Source organism: Antennarius striatus, chromosome 17 (genome assembly GCF_040054535.1).
Source record: "Antennarius striatus isolate MH-2024 chromosome 17, ASM4005453v1, whole genome shotgun sequence".
NCBI classification, from domain to species: domain Eukaryota; kingdom Metazoa; phylum Chordata; class Actinopteri; order Lophiiformes; family Antennariidae; genus Antennarius; species Antennarius striatus.
Genome location: NC_090792.1, coordinates 19,555,724 through 19,572,441, shown reverse-complemented (window position 1 = coordinate 19,572,441; position 16,718 = coordinate 19,555,724). Strand labels below are relative to the sequence as shown.

Sequence of the window (16,718 nt, the reverse complement as noted above, 5' to 3'; positions counted from 1 at the left end):
CACATCCAGAGACTTGAGGTACTCATTGTGAATCCTATCTACCCCTGGTGTTTTGCCACCAAGGAGTTTGGCAACCACCTCAATGATTTCAGCTTGGGGAATGGACTAGGCCACCTCTGAGACTTCAGCCTCTGCTTCCTCTGTGTAAGACATGGAAGTGGGATTGAGGAGATCCTCAAAGTATTCTTTCCACCGCCCGACAATATCCTCAGTCGAGGTGCATCGCTTTCCCCTCCTGAGGGGCCAAATGGTTTGCCAGAATTTCTTTGAGGCTGACCGATAATGGTCCGCCATGGCCTTCCTGAAGTCCTTCCGGAATTTTTGCCTACGCAACTACTGGGGCTGCAGTAACCCTGACCTGCCTTTACCCGTCAGCTGCCTCCGGAGTCCCATGATTCAAAATGATTCGATAGGACTCCTTCTTCATTTTGACGGCATTCTTTCCTTCCAGTGTCCACAACTGGGTTCGCGGGTTACCGCCGCGACAGGCACCAGAGACCTTCCAACCACAGCTCTGAGCAGCCGCTTTGACAATGGAGGTGGAGAACATGGTCCACTCTGACTCAGTGTCCCCAGCCTCCTGCAGAAGCTCTCCCCGAGATGGGAATTGAAGACCTCACTGACAGAGGGTTCTGCCAGACGTTCCCAACAGCCTCTCAAAACACATTTTAGCCTTCCGAGTCTGTCCAGCCCTCTGCTCTGCCAGCGGATCCAGCTCACCACCAGGTGGTGATCAGTTGACAACTCTGCCCATCTCTTCACCTGACTGTCCAAGACACACAGCCGGAGGTTTGATGATACAACAAAGTCGATCATCGACCCCGGCCTAAGAAGTCTGTGTGACATGTGCGCTTATAGACATCCCTGTGCTTGAACAAGTAAAGAGTCTTGTCCAGTGAAGAGTCCAGCCCGGCCACCAGGCGCTCATATGCGAGCCTCAACCTCGGGCCTGGCTCCAGTTGTGCGATGTCACTGTCCTTGATATTTTCACTCATAGGGTTTTGAGATTGCTCTTAGTCTGGCCTGTCTCCCAGGACCAGTTTGCCAGGGGAACCCTACCAGGAGCATAAAGCCACTGACAACATAGCTGCTGGGATCATTCGGGCACTCAAACTCCCCCACCGCAGTAAGGTGGCAGTTCTAGGGGTCGTCCGAGACAATCTGCAAACAGCAAAAAAAAATTTTTAAATGGTTGTTACTTTGTGAAAACACGTTGGATGTAAACAATCATCTGTATGTTTAATCCAGAATCAGTTTCTACTTCCATCATGGCGTTAGCCGACTTGGGGAGGAAGATCACCTCTGCGCTGAAGTCACTCAGCAAAGCTACCATCATCAATGAAGAGGTAACTGTGACACACAGAGGTCATGTGACAAGCGATGAGCAGGGTTGACTTTGATGAAGAGTAACATCTGTTTGTGTTCTAGGTGTTAAAAGCCATGCTGAAGGACATCTCTACTGCTCTTCTGGAGGCCGACGTCAACATCAAACTGGTGAAGCAGCTCAGAGACAATGTCAGGTGAGTGGAAAAAACCCAAGTCCAGATCCAGGATGGAACCTGGCCTGGTCCGGTCCAGCAGCTGAACCGTGTGCCTATTGTCCCTGCAGCTCTGACATAAAACTGGATGGGATGTCGTTAGGTCTGAACAAAAGGAAGATGATCCAGCAAGCTGTTTTCAGAGAGCTCACGAAGGTTGGGTTGTCACACCTGGAGGTGTCCTGGCAGTTTTAGAATGTACATTGGATAAATATCCCCCCAACCCCCACCAAACAAAAATACTGTGTATTTACAGCTGTTGGAACCTGGAGTAAGGGTCTGGACCCCCAGCAAAGGACAGAACAATGTCATCATGTGTGTTGGTCTCCAGGGCAGTGGGAAAACTACAACCTCTACCAAGGTAACGTCAAACGACAGAGGCCCGCCCCCTACTGGATATTGTGTTGTATTGTGATGCAGAGCACCCCCATTTGTTGGATGTCTGACTTCTTTGTGTGTTTTTTTTGTAGCTCGCTTACTACTACAGGATGAAAGGCTGGAAGACCTGCTTGGTCTGTGCCGACACCTTCAGAGCCGGTCCTCAACACCTCACACACAGCTTCACACACACCTACAGCACATCCCACAATTATGACATGTCCCACATTTATGATACTTCTGACATACCGACACTTTGCACACACACCTACAACACTTTAAACACATCTTAGACACTTCAAAAGCACTCACGACACTTCACACACCTACAACACGTCACATCCGTCTCACCTTGTCTGTGGCAGTTGTATTTATTCCCGATTTCTACTGAAACCTCAAACGTCTGATCCGTGAACTCCTTCCTGGTCGTCCATCTCTGACGCTCCTCCTCTCGTCTCTCAGGTGCCTTTGACCAGTTGAAACAGAACGCCACCAAAGCCAGAATCCCATTCTACGGCAGGTGAGGTCTACCTCGATGGCTGGACGGGTGTAGGCCTGACCGTTGTGTGATGGTTGCCCCTTTGCGTTGTGTTCAGTTACACAGAGATGGACCCTGTGGTGATCGCCACAGAGGGCGTGGACAAGTTCAAGACGGAGAACTTCGAGATCATCATCGTGGACACGAGCGGTCGACACAAACAGGAGGACTCACTGTCTGAGGAGATGCTGCAACTTTCCAAAGCTTTGGTGAGTCCATGAACACACCACCTCAGAGCGGTAGGACTTACCTGAAGAAACAAAGAGGTATCATGTCGCCCTGTGACTGTTCCCATAGCAACCAGACAACGTCGTTTATGTGATGGACGCGTCGATTGGCCAGGCCTGTGAGTCACAAGCCAAAGCTTTTAAAGACAAAGTGGACGTGGCGTCCGTGATCATCACCAAACTGGATGGCCACGCCAAAGGAGGAGGAGCTCTGAGCGCGTGAGACAATCTAATTTTCTTTTATGTTGTGTTGACGTTTCTTCGTTTACCACTTGCTGTTCTCGTTGACTGACATCATTCCGTCTCTTCCCGTCAGTGTGGCCGCCACAGGGAGTCCCATCATCTTCATCGGAACCGGAGAACACATAGACGACTTTGAGCCCTTCAAAACGAAGCCGTTCATCAGCAAACTGCTCGGTAACGTGTTTGTGGTTGTGAATGTCTCTGTTGTGGTGTCTGGAGTAACAACTGGTGGCCCAGGGCGTTTCCATGGACACCTTTAGTAACTTTTCTTCTCGCCATCAGGAATGGGCGACATGGAGGGTTTGGTGAACGTAGTGAAGGAGTTTGGCAAAGAGAACAAAGAGGCAGTGATCGACAGAATACAACACGGTAAGAACCTGAAGTTGGATGCCGTTGTTAAAAGACAGGAGAGTAAGTGAATTGTGCATTGTGGGTATGATCACTGACCTGTGACCTCTAACCTCCAGGTCAGTTCACGCTCAGAGACATGCACGAGCAGTTTCAGACCCTGAGGAAGTTGGGATCTTACAGACAGCTCTTGGTACACGTGTGTGTGTGTGTGTGTGTGTGTGTGTGTGTGTGTGTGTGTGTGTGTGTGTGTGTGTGTGTGTGTGTGTGTATACAAGTGTTACATGTTTGAAATAGCTGTGATGCATTTGTACGTCTGTGATGTGTTCAGGGGATGATTCCAGGGTTTGGTGTGGATTTCCTAAGTAAAGAAGACGAAGAGACATGGTCGGCGAGAGTGAAGAAAATGATGGTCATCATGGACAGCATGAACAACCACGGTACCCCCCCCCCCACACACACACACACACACACAATGAGATACAAAAATGCAGTGGGATGTCTGCTGTCTTCTTCGCTGCTCTTCACTGGTCCGTGTCTCCTCCTCGCCTTCAGAGCTAGACAATTATGAAGGACACAAGCTGTTCCACAAGCAGCCCGGCAGGATCCAGAGGGTGGCTCGGGGGTCGGGCACGGATATCAAAGACGTCGAGGACCTGCTGACTAAGTACAATAAGTTCTCCAAGATGGTCAAGAACATTGGGGGCTTGAATGGATTCTTTAATGGTAAGGAGGGGGTGTGTGGTCTGGGTTGGTGGCAGAGCTTCCTTTGGGTCCGATGTGAGGAGGTGTAACCCGTCTGATGCTTTTCAGGATCATTCTCGTCAAAGCACATGAACCAGAATAAGGTGATCAAACTCACCCGGCAGATTGCCAAAATAATGCCCCGCCGCAGCCTGAAGCAAATAGGTGAGGCCCCGCCTACTTGCCACTCGTTCTCTCTGAGGCACAGAGACGTCCAACTCCATCTCACCGTCATGGCGTCTCTTTTGTTTTCAGGCGGTATGGCTGGTCTCCAGAGACTGATGCGACAGTTCGAGCAGGAGGTCGCCAAACAATTGAAAGGCAAGAGTTCTATCAACAACATGTGACCGCCGACCAATCAGCTGCCTGAATATGTTGAAAGCTTCGCGTGAAAGCTTCGCCTCTGAAGAAAGGTCTTACAGAAACAGGAGAGGGACGGCAGGAATATAGAGACAAAGTTAGAGCAGAAAGTTGAAAGTTCTATTGTTCACAGGAAAATGTTTTCTGTTTTTAGAGAAAAACAATCAGATTTTTTTTTAAAAGGAGCAGTCCATCATTACAGGAAGCTGCTGCCTCTCAATTCCTTCAGACGTTCCCAGACATTCGGCCTTTTTAATTTAATTGTATGTGTTTGTATAAGTTTTAAAAAGAACGGAGATTCTTTTGTGATTGGACAAAAGGGCACCACGTGATGATGCTCACGTTGATGATGATTAACGGTAGGTGACAGCATTTTTGTCATATAATAAACACTTGTACTGCACCGTTTTAAATCTTCGTCTGTTTTTATTTATCTACCCGTGAGATTCCAAGGCAACATAATCAATAATGTTTTTGAGACATTTAATGTAATCAGACTATCATGAGAGCCTTTGAGACATGTTAAAACTGAATTTACATAAAGAACATGCCAAATATTTTAATTCTCCAAAAGTCAAACTATATATTTTATTTTTAAGGATCTGAATTAGTTTATATTTAAATATTCTAAATCATTTGGTACCTAATTAAGTTCCGTGTACTGTTTTTATGCTGAAGTGGTTCTTGACCTGAAATTTTTGGGTTCCTCAACTGTGGGCGAGGCTCCTCCAAAGATCCTCTGTAGAGAAGAGGACTGACTTGAATATAGAATTTATGTCACTGGAATGTTTGCACAGGTAGTCAAACCGGTCTAGAGTTACGATCTAAAAGGAAGATCGGTTTTTACCGTCATGTCTGTTATGTCACTGGGTTTTCCACCAAGTTATTACTGGAAACATATTTTCCACATTCTTAAATAACGTGTTTGTAAAAGTTACTCCTCTATGATCTTTTATAGTCCCTTCAGTTACGTGAACAAACAAAAGTGTTGCTTTTTCAAATTGTTTCAAATAAAAAGGTTTTTAACGGTTTGTGAGAATTCTACTTCCTTTAGTGATAGCTAATTTAGTTTTTCCTGATGATTGGCGTCTGAGTCTCCTTATAATGGGAAACTACCGGACTTGGCCTGGGGAATGTGTTTCCTGAATGTGGTCTAGAGTGCGACGTCTTCGTTTTCTTCCTATCTGTGTTTTGACGTGGCGCCGGGCCGCCGCCATGTTGTTTTGCTTCGTTGTCACTAGAGAGGAGCATCGGCGGCAGCGGAGAGAGGGTGAGTGATCGCTTTACTTTAGTACCGACTCTTACCTGGACCCGACGGCCTCCGAACCTCACCTGTACACCCCCCCGGTCAGCTGACTGTCCGGCCCGTGACTGTCACCTGTGTGACGTCTCTGACGTCGCACTTTGAATGTTTAGTTAGCCTCTGTTAGCTCCAAGGCTAACTGGGCTGAGCTGGTGTAGTTTGTGGGACCCCTGGGGTCCAGGTGACACTCCTGTTTTCACCTGCACGCGCCTCTAAGGTACACGTGACGTCATCCCGTGTTCTGTCGCGGCACCCTCGGGACTCTCGGTACTTTACTGATCAGTTATCGGATGAATGACTGAATGACGCGCTCATCGATCATCATCTGATTGATTACCTGTTGATTTTAAAAATCTTCATCCGGGAAGTCTCACAGACAAATTGAATTTATTTATTAATTTATTTATTTATTGTCGGTTTTGTGTTAAAATATTTTTATTTTCTACACTGAAGTTGCGAAAAGAAAAATAAAAGTTTTTTTTTTTAGACTTCTCTAAATGCCTTAAGTGCTTCCCAGAGCTTGTTTGGTGGCTTGTCACATGGTCTGTGACGTGGGACAGGTGTATGTGTGCTCAGGTACATTCCCAAAACTGGCAAATACATTTGTTGATAAGCGTTGTCATTATGGGATGTTCAAACTAACACTTTCCATTGTAATCTTAAACCTTTAAAAAATTAGTAATTTTTAAATTTTCAGTTCAAAAGCATGAACTTGTATTGAACGCATTTTGTTATTCTTTCTTAAATCGAGCCTCATAATAAAATAACTTCTCACTGTCTAAAATTACCACGAACATCAGTTAACATTCAGTTAAATACTTGAATTACTTTGATGTCTTCAGACCAACTCTTTTTGTGTTCTTTGTCGACCCGTCTACACACACAGAACCCGTGTCCAAACAGTAAGGATCGTCTTCTTCTTCAGCTGAGTCCAGTATTTCACGGTATCTCCCGAGTCCATTACGAGCACATGAGGTCAGCGTTCAACAGTCAGTGGTCTCCATAGCAACGGTGAACAACAAACTATAGCAACACAGAACGGCTACTTTTACTTTTACGTTTCTGACATCAAAAACCGCACGGCATGATGGTTGTTGGTTCAAGTCCCGCCCTGTGCTAAGTTTGTATGTTCTCCCCGTGTCTGTGTGGGTTCTCTCCGGGTTCTCCAGTTTCCTCCACCCCCTAAAAGCTTCAGATGAATCGGCCGATCTTAAATTGTCTGTGGGTGTGTGAGCATGCGTGAGTGTGTGTCTTTCATGTGGCTTCTTGGTGCACCGGCATCGTACCCGGAGTGTCCCCTGCCTCTCGCCCCAAGTCCGCTGGGATAGGCTCAAGCACCCCCGCGACCCGCGGCAGCGGAAGATGAATGAATGATTTTAATATTTTTTTCTTCGAATATGATCAATAACCAATCGTCAACCGTGATTTAAAGCCGTGTTTAGATGGAGATGAATGCAGTTTGTTCAAATTAAATGAACTTTGATCTGAGAGAAAAATGTTCAAATCATGTGTTTTATTATTATTTTGTTTTTTAAAGTCAATAAGGATGTTAAAATAAATTGGACGACTCTTCATATTTATAAAGTGAGCCAGAAAATTTTCAGAATTTTCAAAAAAAAAATTAATGACTCATCAATATCAGTTATTACCAATTGATTTTCTACTGATTCACGTGATTGATGACTTGTTTTGCCTGAACGGTTGGATAAAAGTCACGTTTGGTGAAATTCAGAAAAATGTCGTGGTTTAAAAAAACAAACAAAAGCATCGTACTGATTATTATTTTTTCCTCCCCCTAGCTTCTACCAGGTAGTCAGTCCAACCCCCCCCTTATCCTAGTGTTGCCATGGCGACCTTCGCAGAATACATAGCCCAGAATGAGGACCGCGACGGCGTGCGCTTCAGCTGGAACGTGTGGCCGTCCAGCCGGTTGGAGGCCACCCGGATGGTGGTGCCGGTGGCGTCGCTGTTCACGCCGCTGAGGGAGCGACCCGACCTGCCCCCCATCCAGTACGAACCGGTTCTGTGCAGCCGGGCCACCTGCCGCGCCGTGCTCAACCCACTGTGGTACGCATCACTGCACACCTGTGTGATGTCATCGACCGGGGTGAAGCGTTTGGGTTAGGTGTGTGTGTGTGTGTGTGACTCACCTGTTTGACGTGTGTGTGTGTGTTACAGCCAAGTGGACTACAGAGCCAAGCTTTGGGCCTGCAACTTCTGCTACCAGAGGAACCAGGTTCAGTACAAACGACTTGTTCACACACAAATTGAACACAAAGTAATCGTCGTCCAGTCGCGTCCTCTGACATCCTGACTTCGTCTCCAGTTCCCTCCGTCCTACGCTGGAATCTCAGAGGTGAACCAACCGGCGGAGCTCCTGCCCCAGTTTTCCACCATCGAGTACGTGGTGCAGGTGAGACCGACAGACATGCAGACCGACCGACCCTCCTGTCGGAGGTGTTAACCCGGGTGTGGTCTCTGTCCTCAGCGGGGCCCTCAGATGCCGCTGGTCTTCCTGTATGTGGTGGACACCTGCATGGAGGACGAGGACCTGCAGGCCTTGAAGGAGTCCCTGCAGATGTCCCTGTCCCTGCTGCCCCCCACCGCGCTGGTCGGACTCATCACCTTCGGCCGGATGGTTCAGGTCCACGAGCTGGGCTGCGAGGGGATCTCCAAGAGCTACGTCTTCAGGGGGACCAAGGACCTCAACGCCAAGCAGTTGCAGGTGTGACGCTCGTCTCGTATGAGCCTGACCCCCTCCCAGACCCGAGAGCAGCCAGTTTAACCCTTAACGAACTCTGACTTCACAGGAGATGCTTGGTCTGTCCAAACCTGCAGCCAGTCAGGGCCGAGGTCCTCAAAATGTCCAGCAGCCTCTTTCCAACCGGTGAGAACACGCACACACACGCACACACACACACACACGATTTTCTTTCTATACTCTGATGTCCCAACTGTGTCTTTTCTATCACCGATTGTTTTTTTTTGTTTTTTTTAGTCAACTTTGATTAGTTGTGAATTTCCCCACTGTAGGACTAATAAAGATTTAGTCTAATCTAATGGGGTCAAACGTAAATTGAATGTAAAACATGCACCTTATGGCTCCAGCATGAAGCTGCTCTATTTAATCATCACTATGGTTTAGGGTACATGCTAACTAAAATAAAGACAATTAAGATGCTCGTAGAATTTTGGAGAGAAAAACAAAGATTTAAAAAAAGAAAAAACGACGAGTAAATTAGTTGTTGATGATTTTAATACATATTCGTTGCAGCCTGAGCGGCTGGTGTTCTTATTTCGACTTGTGTTCCCACTCTTAACTCAGATTCCTGCAGCCGGTGCAGAAGATCGACATGAACCTCACCGACCTGTTGGGGGAGCTGCAGCGCGACCCCTGGCCTGTCACTCAGGGAAAAAGGCCGCTGCGTTCGCTCGGCGTCGCCATGTCCATCGCCGTGGGCCTGCTGGAGGTCGGACCGGCTAACGTCAGGAGACTTCAGGCTCAGGGATCACGCGGTTGTTGTACTTGAATCTGTGTTTTTACCCACAGTGCACCTTTCCCAACACGGGCGCCCGCATCATGACGTTCATCGGCGGCCCGGCGACGCAAGGCCCTGGAATGGTGGTGGGAGATGAACTGAAGACTCCCATCAGATCCTGGCATGACCTCGAGAAGGACAACGCCAAGTTCATGAAGAAATCCACCAAGGTGGGCGAGAGAAGTTAACCTGGTAACCTGGTTAAGGTTTAGCTAAATAAACCAATGAATTAATTTTGTGTGTGTGTGTGTGTGTGTGTGTGTGTGTGTGTGTGCGTGCGCCGTAGCACTACGAGTCTCTAGCTAACAGAGCGTCCACCAGCGGTCACATCATAGACATCTACGCCTGTGCCCTCGATCAGACCGGCCTGCTGGAGATGAAATGTTGTCCCAACCACACTGGGTACGTGAACACACACACACACACATACACATACATTCACGCCTCACATCCCGGCTCAGAAATGTGTAACCCCGCCCACAACGTCTCCTCTCTCTCCTGCCTGTGTTGCCAGGGGTAACATGGTGATGGCCGACTCCTTCAACACGTCTCTGTTCAAACAAACGTTCCAGAGAGTTTTCACCAAAGATGTTCAGGGATCCTTCAAGATGGCCTTCTCCGCCACCCTGGAGGTTAAGGTACAAACGGCGCCCGGCGTTTGTCAGGAAGTAGAAACCGTCCTGACACTTTAATCTGTTCACTGTAAAACGAGACGGTTCCCACGCCCTTCAGTCGAGCGTTTAAAGGAATTCAACTACATCTGACCAAGATTCATCCCTTTCCTTGACATCTCTGTTGTGTTTTCTTTTCAGACGTCCAGAGAGATCAAAGTATCAGGGGCGATCGGACCGTGTGTGTCTCTGAGCGCTAAAGGACCCTGTGTCTCTGAAAACGTAAGTGGCAGATACACCTGACCTTTGACCTTAACGCACTGGCTGCCAATGACGTTTATAGACCTCACATTGCTACGAATCGCTGGCGACGAGTCAAACACATTGATGGAAGGTGGAAATATTATCGATCTGAACTCACTGTTTGCCTCACAGGAAATCGGGACGGGAGGAACCTGTCAGTGGAAGATCTGCGGTTTGGATCCGAGCACCACGCTAGCCTTTTACTTCGAGGTGGTCAACCAGGTAGGGACGCTCAATAAAAGACTTCAGATGTTTGATGTTCATGATGATGTTCAAGTCGTTTTCATTTACTGCTACAAGGACCAGGGCAGTGTAAAAATACAATCCACTATATTATATGACAGAATTGAAAATCACCGGTTAAAGGATTCAGTTCAGTATTATGTTGATAGAAAGTCAAGAATTGGGGGATGGATTTCATTTCATACAGACAATATAGAATGTAGATAATAAATAATAAGTGATGGATTAGGAGCAGGCGCTGACAAACTGGACTCAAAGTTAGTTCTCGAGTAAATCCAGGATGAAACCGATGGGCTTTGGGCTGTAGAGATGCTCCGAACCAGCAGGAGGCGCCAGAGGCGTGAAAATAAAAACAATCCCTTCCATCAGAGATGCTCTGGCGTGTTCAGTCCTCAGTAACGTAGCAGGAGCGCTAACGCTAACTCTTTTGACTCCTCCCCTTCATGAAACGATTCTTTTTTGCCTCACTGAAGAGTTTTGATCCGATGACGACGACGAGATGTTGATCTGTATTTCCCACAATGCACCGCCAGCTCGAGGCTGTGACAGCACCTGTGATTATGGATTATGGTGCCGTCTGTGTTTTCGGCGGTGATGACAGCTGCGTCGCCGCTGTAGCTGTTGTTCTGATGGTATTAGTGGCGTCCAGGCGGGCGGCGCTCTGGGGGCGGGACTCCCCATGTGCGCTGGAACGCGGACACGTCGCAGCGAACCACCTGAGGCTGCGATGCAGGGCTGCCCGGTATTTACTGGACACACGGAGAGACAGACGGACAAAAGTTGTGTCTAGAATTATCTACAAACATCTTTTTATTGCTTCCTCGTACTTAAACATTTATCATGATTTATTAGTTTACGGAATCGTCCTCACGTCTGTGTCACACACGTGATCCAGGGGTTGAGCGCGGCGCTGGTGAGAACCAGCCAGGCAGAGAGGGACGCCGTCCCAGCGGGACTCTGGTGACCGCTGAGCGTCTCGTACAAACACACCGAGGTGAAGGGCAGCCAGCAAACCAGCAGACAAACTGGAGAATGAGCAGAGAACTGTTAGCGTCACCACGTCTGGGGGCCGGCTGTGTGTAGGTCTAGGGGGGCCGGATGTGTGTAGGTCTGGGGGCTGGTAGAGGTCACGGTTATTCTTAGTCTTTAGGGTCATAGCTGCTGGTCAGAAGGTAACCTGTAATCTGGTTGGTCCGTGGCATCCTGTGGCATACTTCAACCTCCCTGTTGTCATGACTGTGTGTGTGTGTGTGTGTGTGTGTGTGTGTGTGTGTGTGTGTGTGTGTGTGTGTGTGTGTGTGTCTGTGTGAGACCATAATGAGAGGATGAGCAGTGAGTCACGAAGGTAAACAGAACCGGAGCAGGTCAGACCGGCCCCAGCTGACCGACGTCTGGTTCCTGTTTGACAACTCAGGGTCGGTGAGGTTTTGGGTTACACACACTCAGCATCTCTCTGGCCCTGTTGTCATGGTAACGTGCACATTATGGTTTCAGTTGCTGTCTAGTTTTATGACTTTATGTTCCTTCTCCCTGCTGTTTGCAGACCAACTATTTAAACATCAGCTTTAAGATTAAATCTTTAAACTTTCGTGACCTTGCCCGACTCCCGTTAGCCAATCACAGCGGGGCATGAGCTCACCTGAGGTCGTGACCATCACCAGGGAGCTCCTCAGGTAGTTGTTGGCGGGGACGTAGTAGCAGTGCAGCTCGTTGCACATGAACGTCCCCCTCCTGGCCTGCTTCCTGGCCACGTAGACGATGTAAGCGTACAGCGAGCACATGGCGAGGAGCGGCGCCACGATGCCCACCAGCGTCCACAGCAGCACGAAGGGCTTGTCGTCGGGGTCGAAGCTGAGGCAGCAGAGGAAGCGGGACTCGCTGTAGACGTAGCGCCCGAACCCCAGCAGAGGCAGGCTGGCCGTCACCAGGCAGAAACCCCACACCAGGACCAGGACCGCCCGGCTCCGCCTGGCCGTCCAGATGCTGCTGTAGCTGAGGGCGAAGCAGATCTCCGTGAACTTGTTGACGGTGGTCCAGGTGAGGGAGTGGAGGGAGGAGGTCAGCAGCAGGAGGAAGATGAAGCCGCTCCCCTGACAGACGACGCCTTCGCTGGGGTAGCAGGAATGCTGGGTAATGCTGTTGTAGGCTCCAAAGGGGATGGTGGAGAGTCCGAGGGCGAGGTCGCTGAGGCTGGAGCTCAGCGTCAGCCCCGTGGCGTCGTTCCGCAGCGACTTGTTGAGGAGGAGGGCCAGCAGCAGGAGGAGGTTCCCGGAGACGGACGCCGCGCCGGACAGGATCATCAGCCCGGCGTAGATGGTCCTCAGAGCGTCCTCCATTTTTCAGACGGTCAGGAAGTGCGTCGGCGATGACATCACGGATCAAGTGTCTTTCCTCAGGAGGATAAAAGATTAAACATCCTGACGGACGAGACGGGAGCTCCGAGCACGTTCCTTCCAGCTGCTCCCGTCCGAGGTCCGGACCCGAGGAGGAGTCGTGTGAACTGCCGGTTGGACCTGAGTCAGCACGGATGGACTGTTTACTGAGTCACCACGGCGACGCGGGTGAACGACTGTGAATGTCTTAGCTAACGTCTCACTTCTACGTTTGACTTTCGGAGGTTCTGACGGTTGGACGTTTTTCTTTTCCCGACGACGTGGAAGGTCAGACTGAATCCTCAGCGTCGTTCTGACCCGAACAGGAAATCCTGTTTGTTTTGACGAGTCACAGCATCACAGCGTCCATCGGCTCATTGCTCGACGATCCATCAACGTCCGTGTGGAGGAACCGCCTCAGACCTCCTCAGGGTGGAGTCTGGATCAAGAAGATCATCTGAAAGAATCCTTCTGGGTCCTGTTGGACCCATCAGGTGGTTCTTGTTGGACCTATCAGGTGGTTCCTGTTGGACCCATCAGGTGGTTCCTGTTGGACCTATCAGGTGGTTCCTGTTGGACCTACCAGGTTTGAACGCAGAAGCTCTTTTTTTGTTGGAAGCGGAGCTGAGAAGGTTAGCGATCCGTCAGCGGGATCGGTTTGCTGCTGTCTAATCTCATTACACCATCCGAGTCTGACCAGGACTCCTGCTGTGTGCGCGTGTGTGTGTGCGTGTGTGTGTGTGTGTGTGTGTGTGTGTGTGTGTGAGATGCACCTGTCAGACACCTGCTGAGATGATAATGAGACGACACACAGTCGGTTATCTGTTTTGTAAACACAACCTGAGCAGCCAATATCCTCTCTTTCTCTCTCTTTGTGTGTGTGTGTGTGTGTGTGTGTGTGTGTGTGTGTGTGTGTGTGTGTGCGTGTGTGTGCGTGTGTGTGTTTATGTCACACATCCTCATTCAGATAATAACAGGTGTGTAATTACCACCATCGCTGAGGGGGATCATATTTGTCTCGGATGGCGAGCAGCCAATCGTGGCGCAGGAAGCGTGCGGTGGCGAAGCGTAGAGGCGCTTCAGGTGTGACTGAGGAGTCGATTTATTTCAATAAACTTTATTTAATCGGTTCCGACCCCGTCGGGGTTGTTGTTCAGGTGATTCTGTGAGGCGTCAGCGGTCACCTATCGATCTGAGCTCCGCCCCTCACCTGACGGATTCTCATTCATCAGGAATCCCCGAAGGTTGAATCTGGGAGGGGGGGTATCACACCTTAACGGTTGCCATGTCAACGTTCCCACCTGGAGTCTCCTCTTCTGTGTGTTGCAGCACAACGCTCCGATCCCTCAGGGCGGCCGCGGCGCCATCCAGTTCGTCACTCAGTACCAACACTCCTCCGGGCAGAGACGCATCAGGGTCACCACCGCCACCCGCAAGTACGGCCACGACCAGATCCACGCCGTCTGTAGGGGGGCGCCCTCGTCTAACTCGTCTCTTCTTCTGTGGTTCCAGTTGGGCCGACGCTCAGACTCAGATCCAGAACATCGCAGCTTCCTTCGATCAGGAGGCGGCGGCCATCCTGATGGCGAGGTTGGCGGTGTACCGGGCCGAGACGGAGGAGGGGCCGGACGTCCTCCGCTGGTTGGACAGACAGCTCATCCGGCTGGTAAATCAGGGATTAAAGGTCCAAATATGGAGTCATGTGGAATAAATGTATTGATTTTTAACTTCGATCTTCTGTTTCTGATCAGTGTCAGAAGTTTGGAGATTATCACAAAGACGATCCGAACTCCTTCAGGTTCTCCGAGACGTTCTCGCTCTACCCTCAGGTGATCACCACGTGTTAGCCTACTGTTCTCTGACGTGTTGCCTTTCGCTGACGTGTTTTCCTTTCTTTTCCAGTTCATGTTCCACCTGCGACGCTCTCCGTTCCTTCAGGTGTTCAACAACAGTCCGGACGAGAGTTCCTATTACAGACATCAGTTCAACCGACAGGACCTGACTCAGGCCCTCATCATGATCCAACCTGTGCTCTACGCGTATTCCTTCAATGGACCCCCGGAGGTATTCACACACACACACCTGAACACACCTGATGACTGCTCCACCAGCTGACCAGTGATTGATGGGAGTGTTTGTGTGTTCAGCCGGTCCTTTTGGACAGCAGCAGCATCCTGCCAGACAGAATCCTGCTGATGGACACGTTCTTCCAGATCCTGATCTACCACGGAGAGGTGCACACACCAAACACACACGTTTATCAGATGAAAACCAGGTGGCTTGTCGGTGAATAACTCATTCACGTCGTGTGTGTGTGTGTGTGTGTGTGTGTTCTAGACCGTGGCTCAGTGGAGGAAAGCCGGTTACCAGGAAATGCCCGAGTATGAAAACCTGAAACATCTCCTTCAGGCTCCGGTCGACGACGCTCAGGAGCTGCTGCACACCCGCTTCCCCATGCCCAGATACATCGACACGGAGCACGGGGGCAGCCAGGTGGGGGCGCCAACGCGCCAAGAATGCATATATATTACCAAAAAGCATAACAGAAAGAATTATTTCAAATCTGGAATCAGAATATGTGATGGATCTGCTGGACGACGACGACGACGGTGATGATGATGATGTTCTTGTCTTCCAGGCTCGCTTCCTTCTCTCCAAAGTGAACCCCTCCCAGACCCACAACAACATGTACAACTGGGGTCAGGTGAGCATTCAGGCTTCTGTCGGTTTCCATGGCGATCTGAAGCTTCTTTTTTTTTTTTTTTTGTAACCGCTCCCCGTCTCTGCAGGAATCTGGAGCCCCCATCCTGACGGACGACGTCAGCCTGCAGGTGTTCATGGATCACCTGAAGAAGCTCGCCGTCTCCAGCGCTGCCTAAGCTCACCTTTTTGTGCCCTTTTTGGGTTTTTTTTTTCTTTCTTTCTTTGTTTTTAACTTTTTTTTTAATTTTGCATTTGCCGTCTGTCCCCACAACCAGTCAACCAACGATCCAACAAGCAGACACAACAGCTCACCTGTTTACCTTCTAGTATCAGCCAATCAGCTACTGAACAGCAACAACCAATCATGACGCATGTTAAACATCCAGTTAGCGTAGACGCCTGCGTGAACGTCACACCTCTGCTTCGTCTGCGCCTCCGTTCGATTTTAGAGACGCGCAGGTTTCACGCCGTTTTGTTTTTTTCCCAGATGATTAAAAAAAAGCGTTGAAGCGTTGAACTTTGAAGACAGAAAATCAAGAAAATTGATTGAAAATCAGCTGAAAATGGACCATCAGATCATCAGAAACTCAACGAGCAAAGAACCAAAAATAAAACGGACTCATAAGAAGTGTAAAAATGTAATGAAAGCTTCGTCTTTTTTTTTTTTTTAATTATTATTATTACATCAAGTAGGTCATTTTTTTTTTGTTTTCTGTCATCATCGGCACGTTTTAGAAATGTGCAGCGGCTGTTTGATTTAAAACATGTTGATGTTTGTTGTGCAGGGGAAAACATTTCTCCATTTAACTTGCAGTGTTAACTTAAACCCCCGTGTCTCCGATGTGTCGCTCGTTTGTCGTTGAGTTTCTCTCTGAAGCGGTCGAACGTTAGTCGTTCAGTGGAAAGATGAAACGTTCATGTTTTCATTGAATCTCATGTTTCCAATAAAACTCTGCTCGGGCTATAGATTCACCGAGTCTCATTTTCTGTCACACTTCTGATCAAACTCTTATATATAATAATTACAGGTAATGTTTCTTTTATTGATGCTGATTGGTTTGCTTTTAGCCAATCATCACCCCCCTGAGGTTCCACCAGGGGGCAGCAGAGCTCTGTTTCCCCTTATTCTTACTGATTGACTGAATTTATGCTTCTGTAGCCTTTACTCATGTTCTACTGTCTTTACTCATCTTTCTACTTTTTTTTACTGACACATCAACTCTTAACATTTCAGTTTATTTAAAATAAAACTTGTAATGTTTTGAATT

At 48.8% G+C, this 16,718-nt stretch overlaps 3 protein-coding genes across 5 annotated transcripts; 2 read left to right on the top strand and 1 right to left on the bottom strand.

Annotated features, from left to right (window-relative positions):
* Nucleotides 1-1,268: 1,268 nt before the first annotated feature.
* LOC137611285 (signal recognition particle subunit SRP54-like) lies at nt 1,269-4,363 on the top strand. Its single transcript, XM_068339389.1, has 15 exons — nt 1,269-1,346; nt 1,429-1,520; nt 1,610-1,694; nt 1,795-1,899; nt 2,009-2,075; nt 2,379-2,436; nt 2,513-2,663; nt 2,752-2,900; nt 2,998-3,098; nt 3,207-3,293; nt 3,392-3,465; nt 3,604-3,712; nt 3,828-3,998; nt 4,086-4,181; nt 4,272-4,363. The coding sequence occupies exons 1-15, from the start codon at nt 1,269-1,271 to the stop codon at nt 4,361-4,363; spliced, it is 1,515 nt and encodes a 504-aa protein (XP_068195490.1).
* Nucleotides 4,364-5,581: 1,218 nt separating this feature from the next.
* On the top strand, nt 5,582-16,716 carry sec23a (Sec23 homolog A, coat complex II component). 3 transcript variants are annotated; one of them, XM_068338161.1, is made up of 21 exons: nt 5,588-5,646; nt 6,566-6,690; nt 7,479-7,746; nt 7,858-7,915; nt 8,006-8,092; nt 8,168-8,404; nt 8,490-8,566; nt 9,005-9,149; nt 9,230-9,388; nt 9,505-9,620; nt 9,733-9,856; nt 10,031-10,111; nt 10,265-10,354; nt 14,077-14,183; nt 14,260-14,413; nt 14,499-14,576; nt 14,650-14,811; nt 14,895-14,981; nt 15,085-15,240; nt 15,386-15,451; nt 15,537-16,716. In XM_068338161.1, the coding sequence occupies exons 3-21, from the start codon at nt 7,526-7,528 to the stop codon at nt 15,624-15,626; spliced, it is 2,295 nt and encodes a 764-aa protein (XP_068194262.1). In that variant the 5' UTR covers nt 5,588-5,646; nt 6,566-6,690; nt 7,479-7,525; the 3' UTR covers nt 15,627-16,716. The 3 variants fall into 3 exon arrangements, with proteins under 3 accessions (XP_068194263.1, XP_068194262.1, XP_068194264.1); XM_068338162.1 differs by lacking the exon at nt 6,566-6,690 and having other exon boundaries at nt 5,582-5,646; XM_068338163.1 differs by lacking the exon at nt 5,588-5,646 and having other exon boundaries at nt 6,609-6,654.
* Nucleotides 10,375-14,065, bottom strand: LOC137610549 (histamine H2 receptor). Its single transcript, XM_068338166.1, has 3 exons — nt 12,015-14,065; nt 11,247-11,400; nt 10,375-11,124 (listed from the first exon to the last, which is right to left on the bottom strand). Exons 1-3 carry the CDS (start codon nt 12,709-12,711, stop codon nt 10,941-10,943), a joined length of 1,035 nt encoding a protein of 344 aa, XP_068194267.1. The 5' UTR covers nt 12,712-14,065; the 3' UTR covers nt 10,375-10,940.
* Nucleotides 16,717-16,718: the final 2 nt, after the last annotated feature.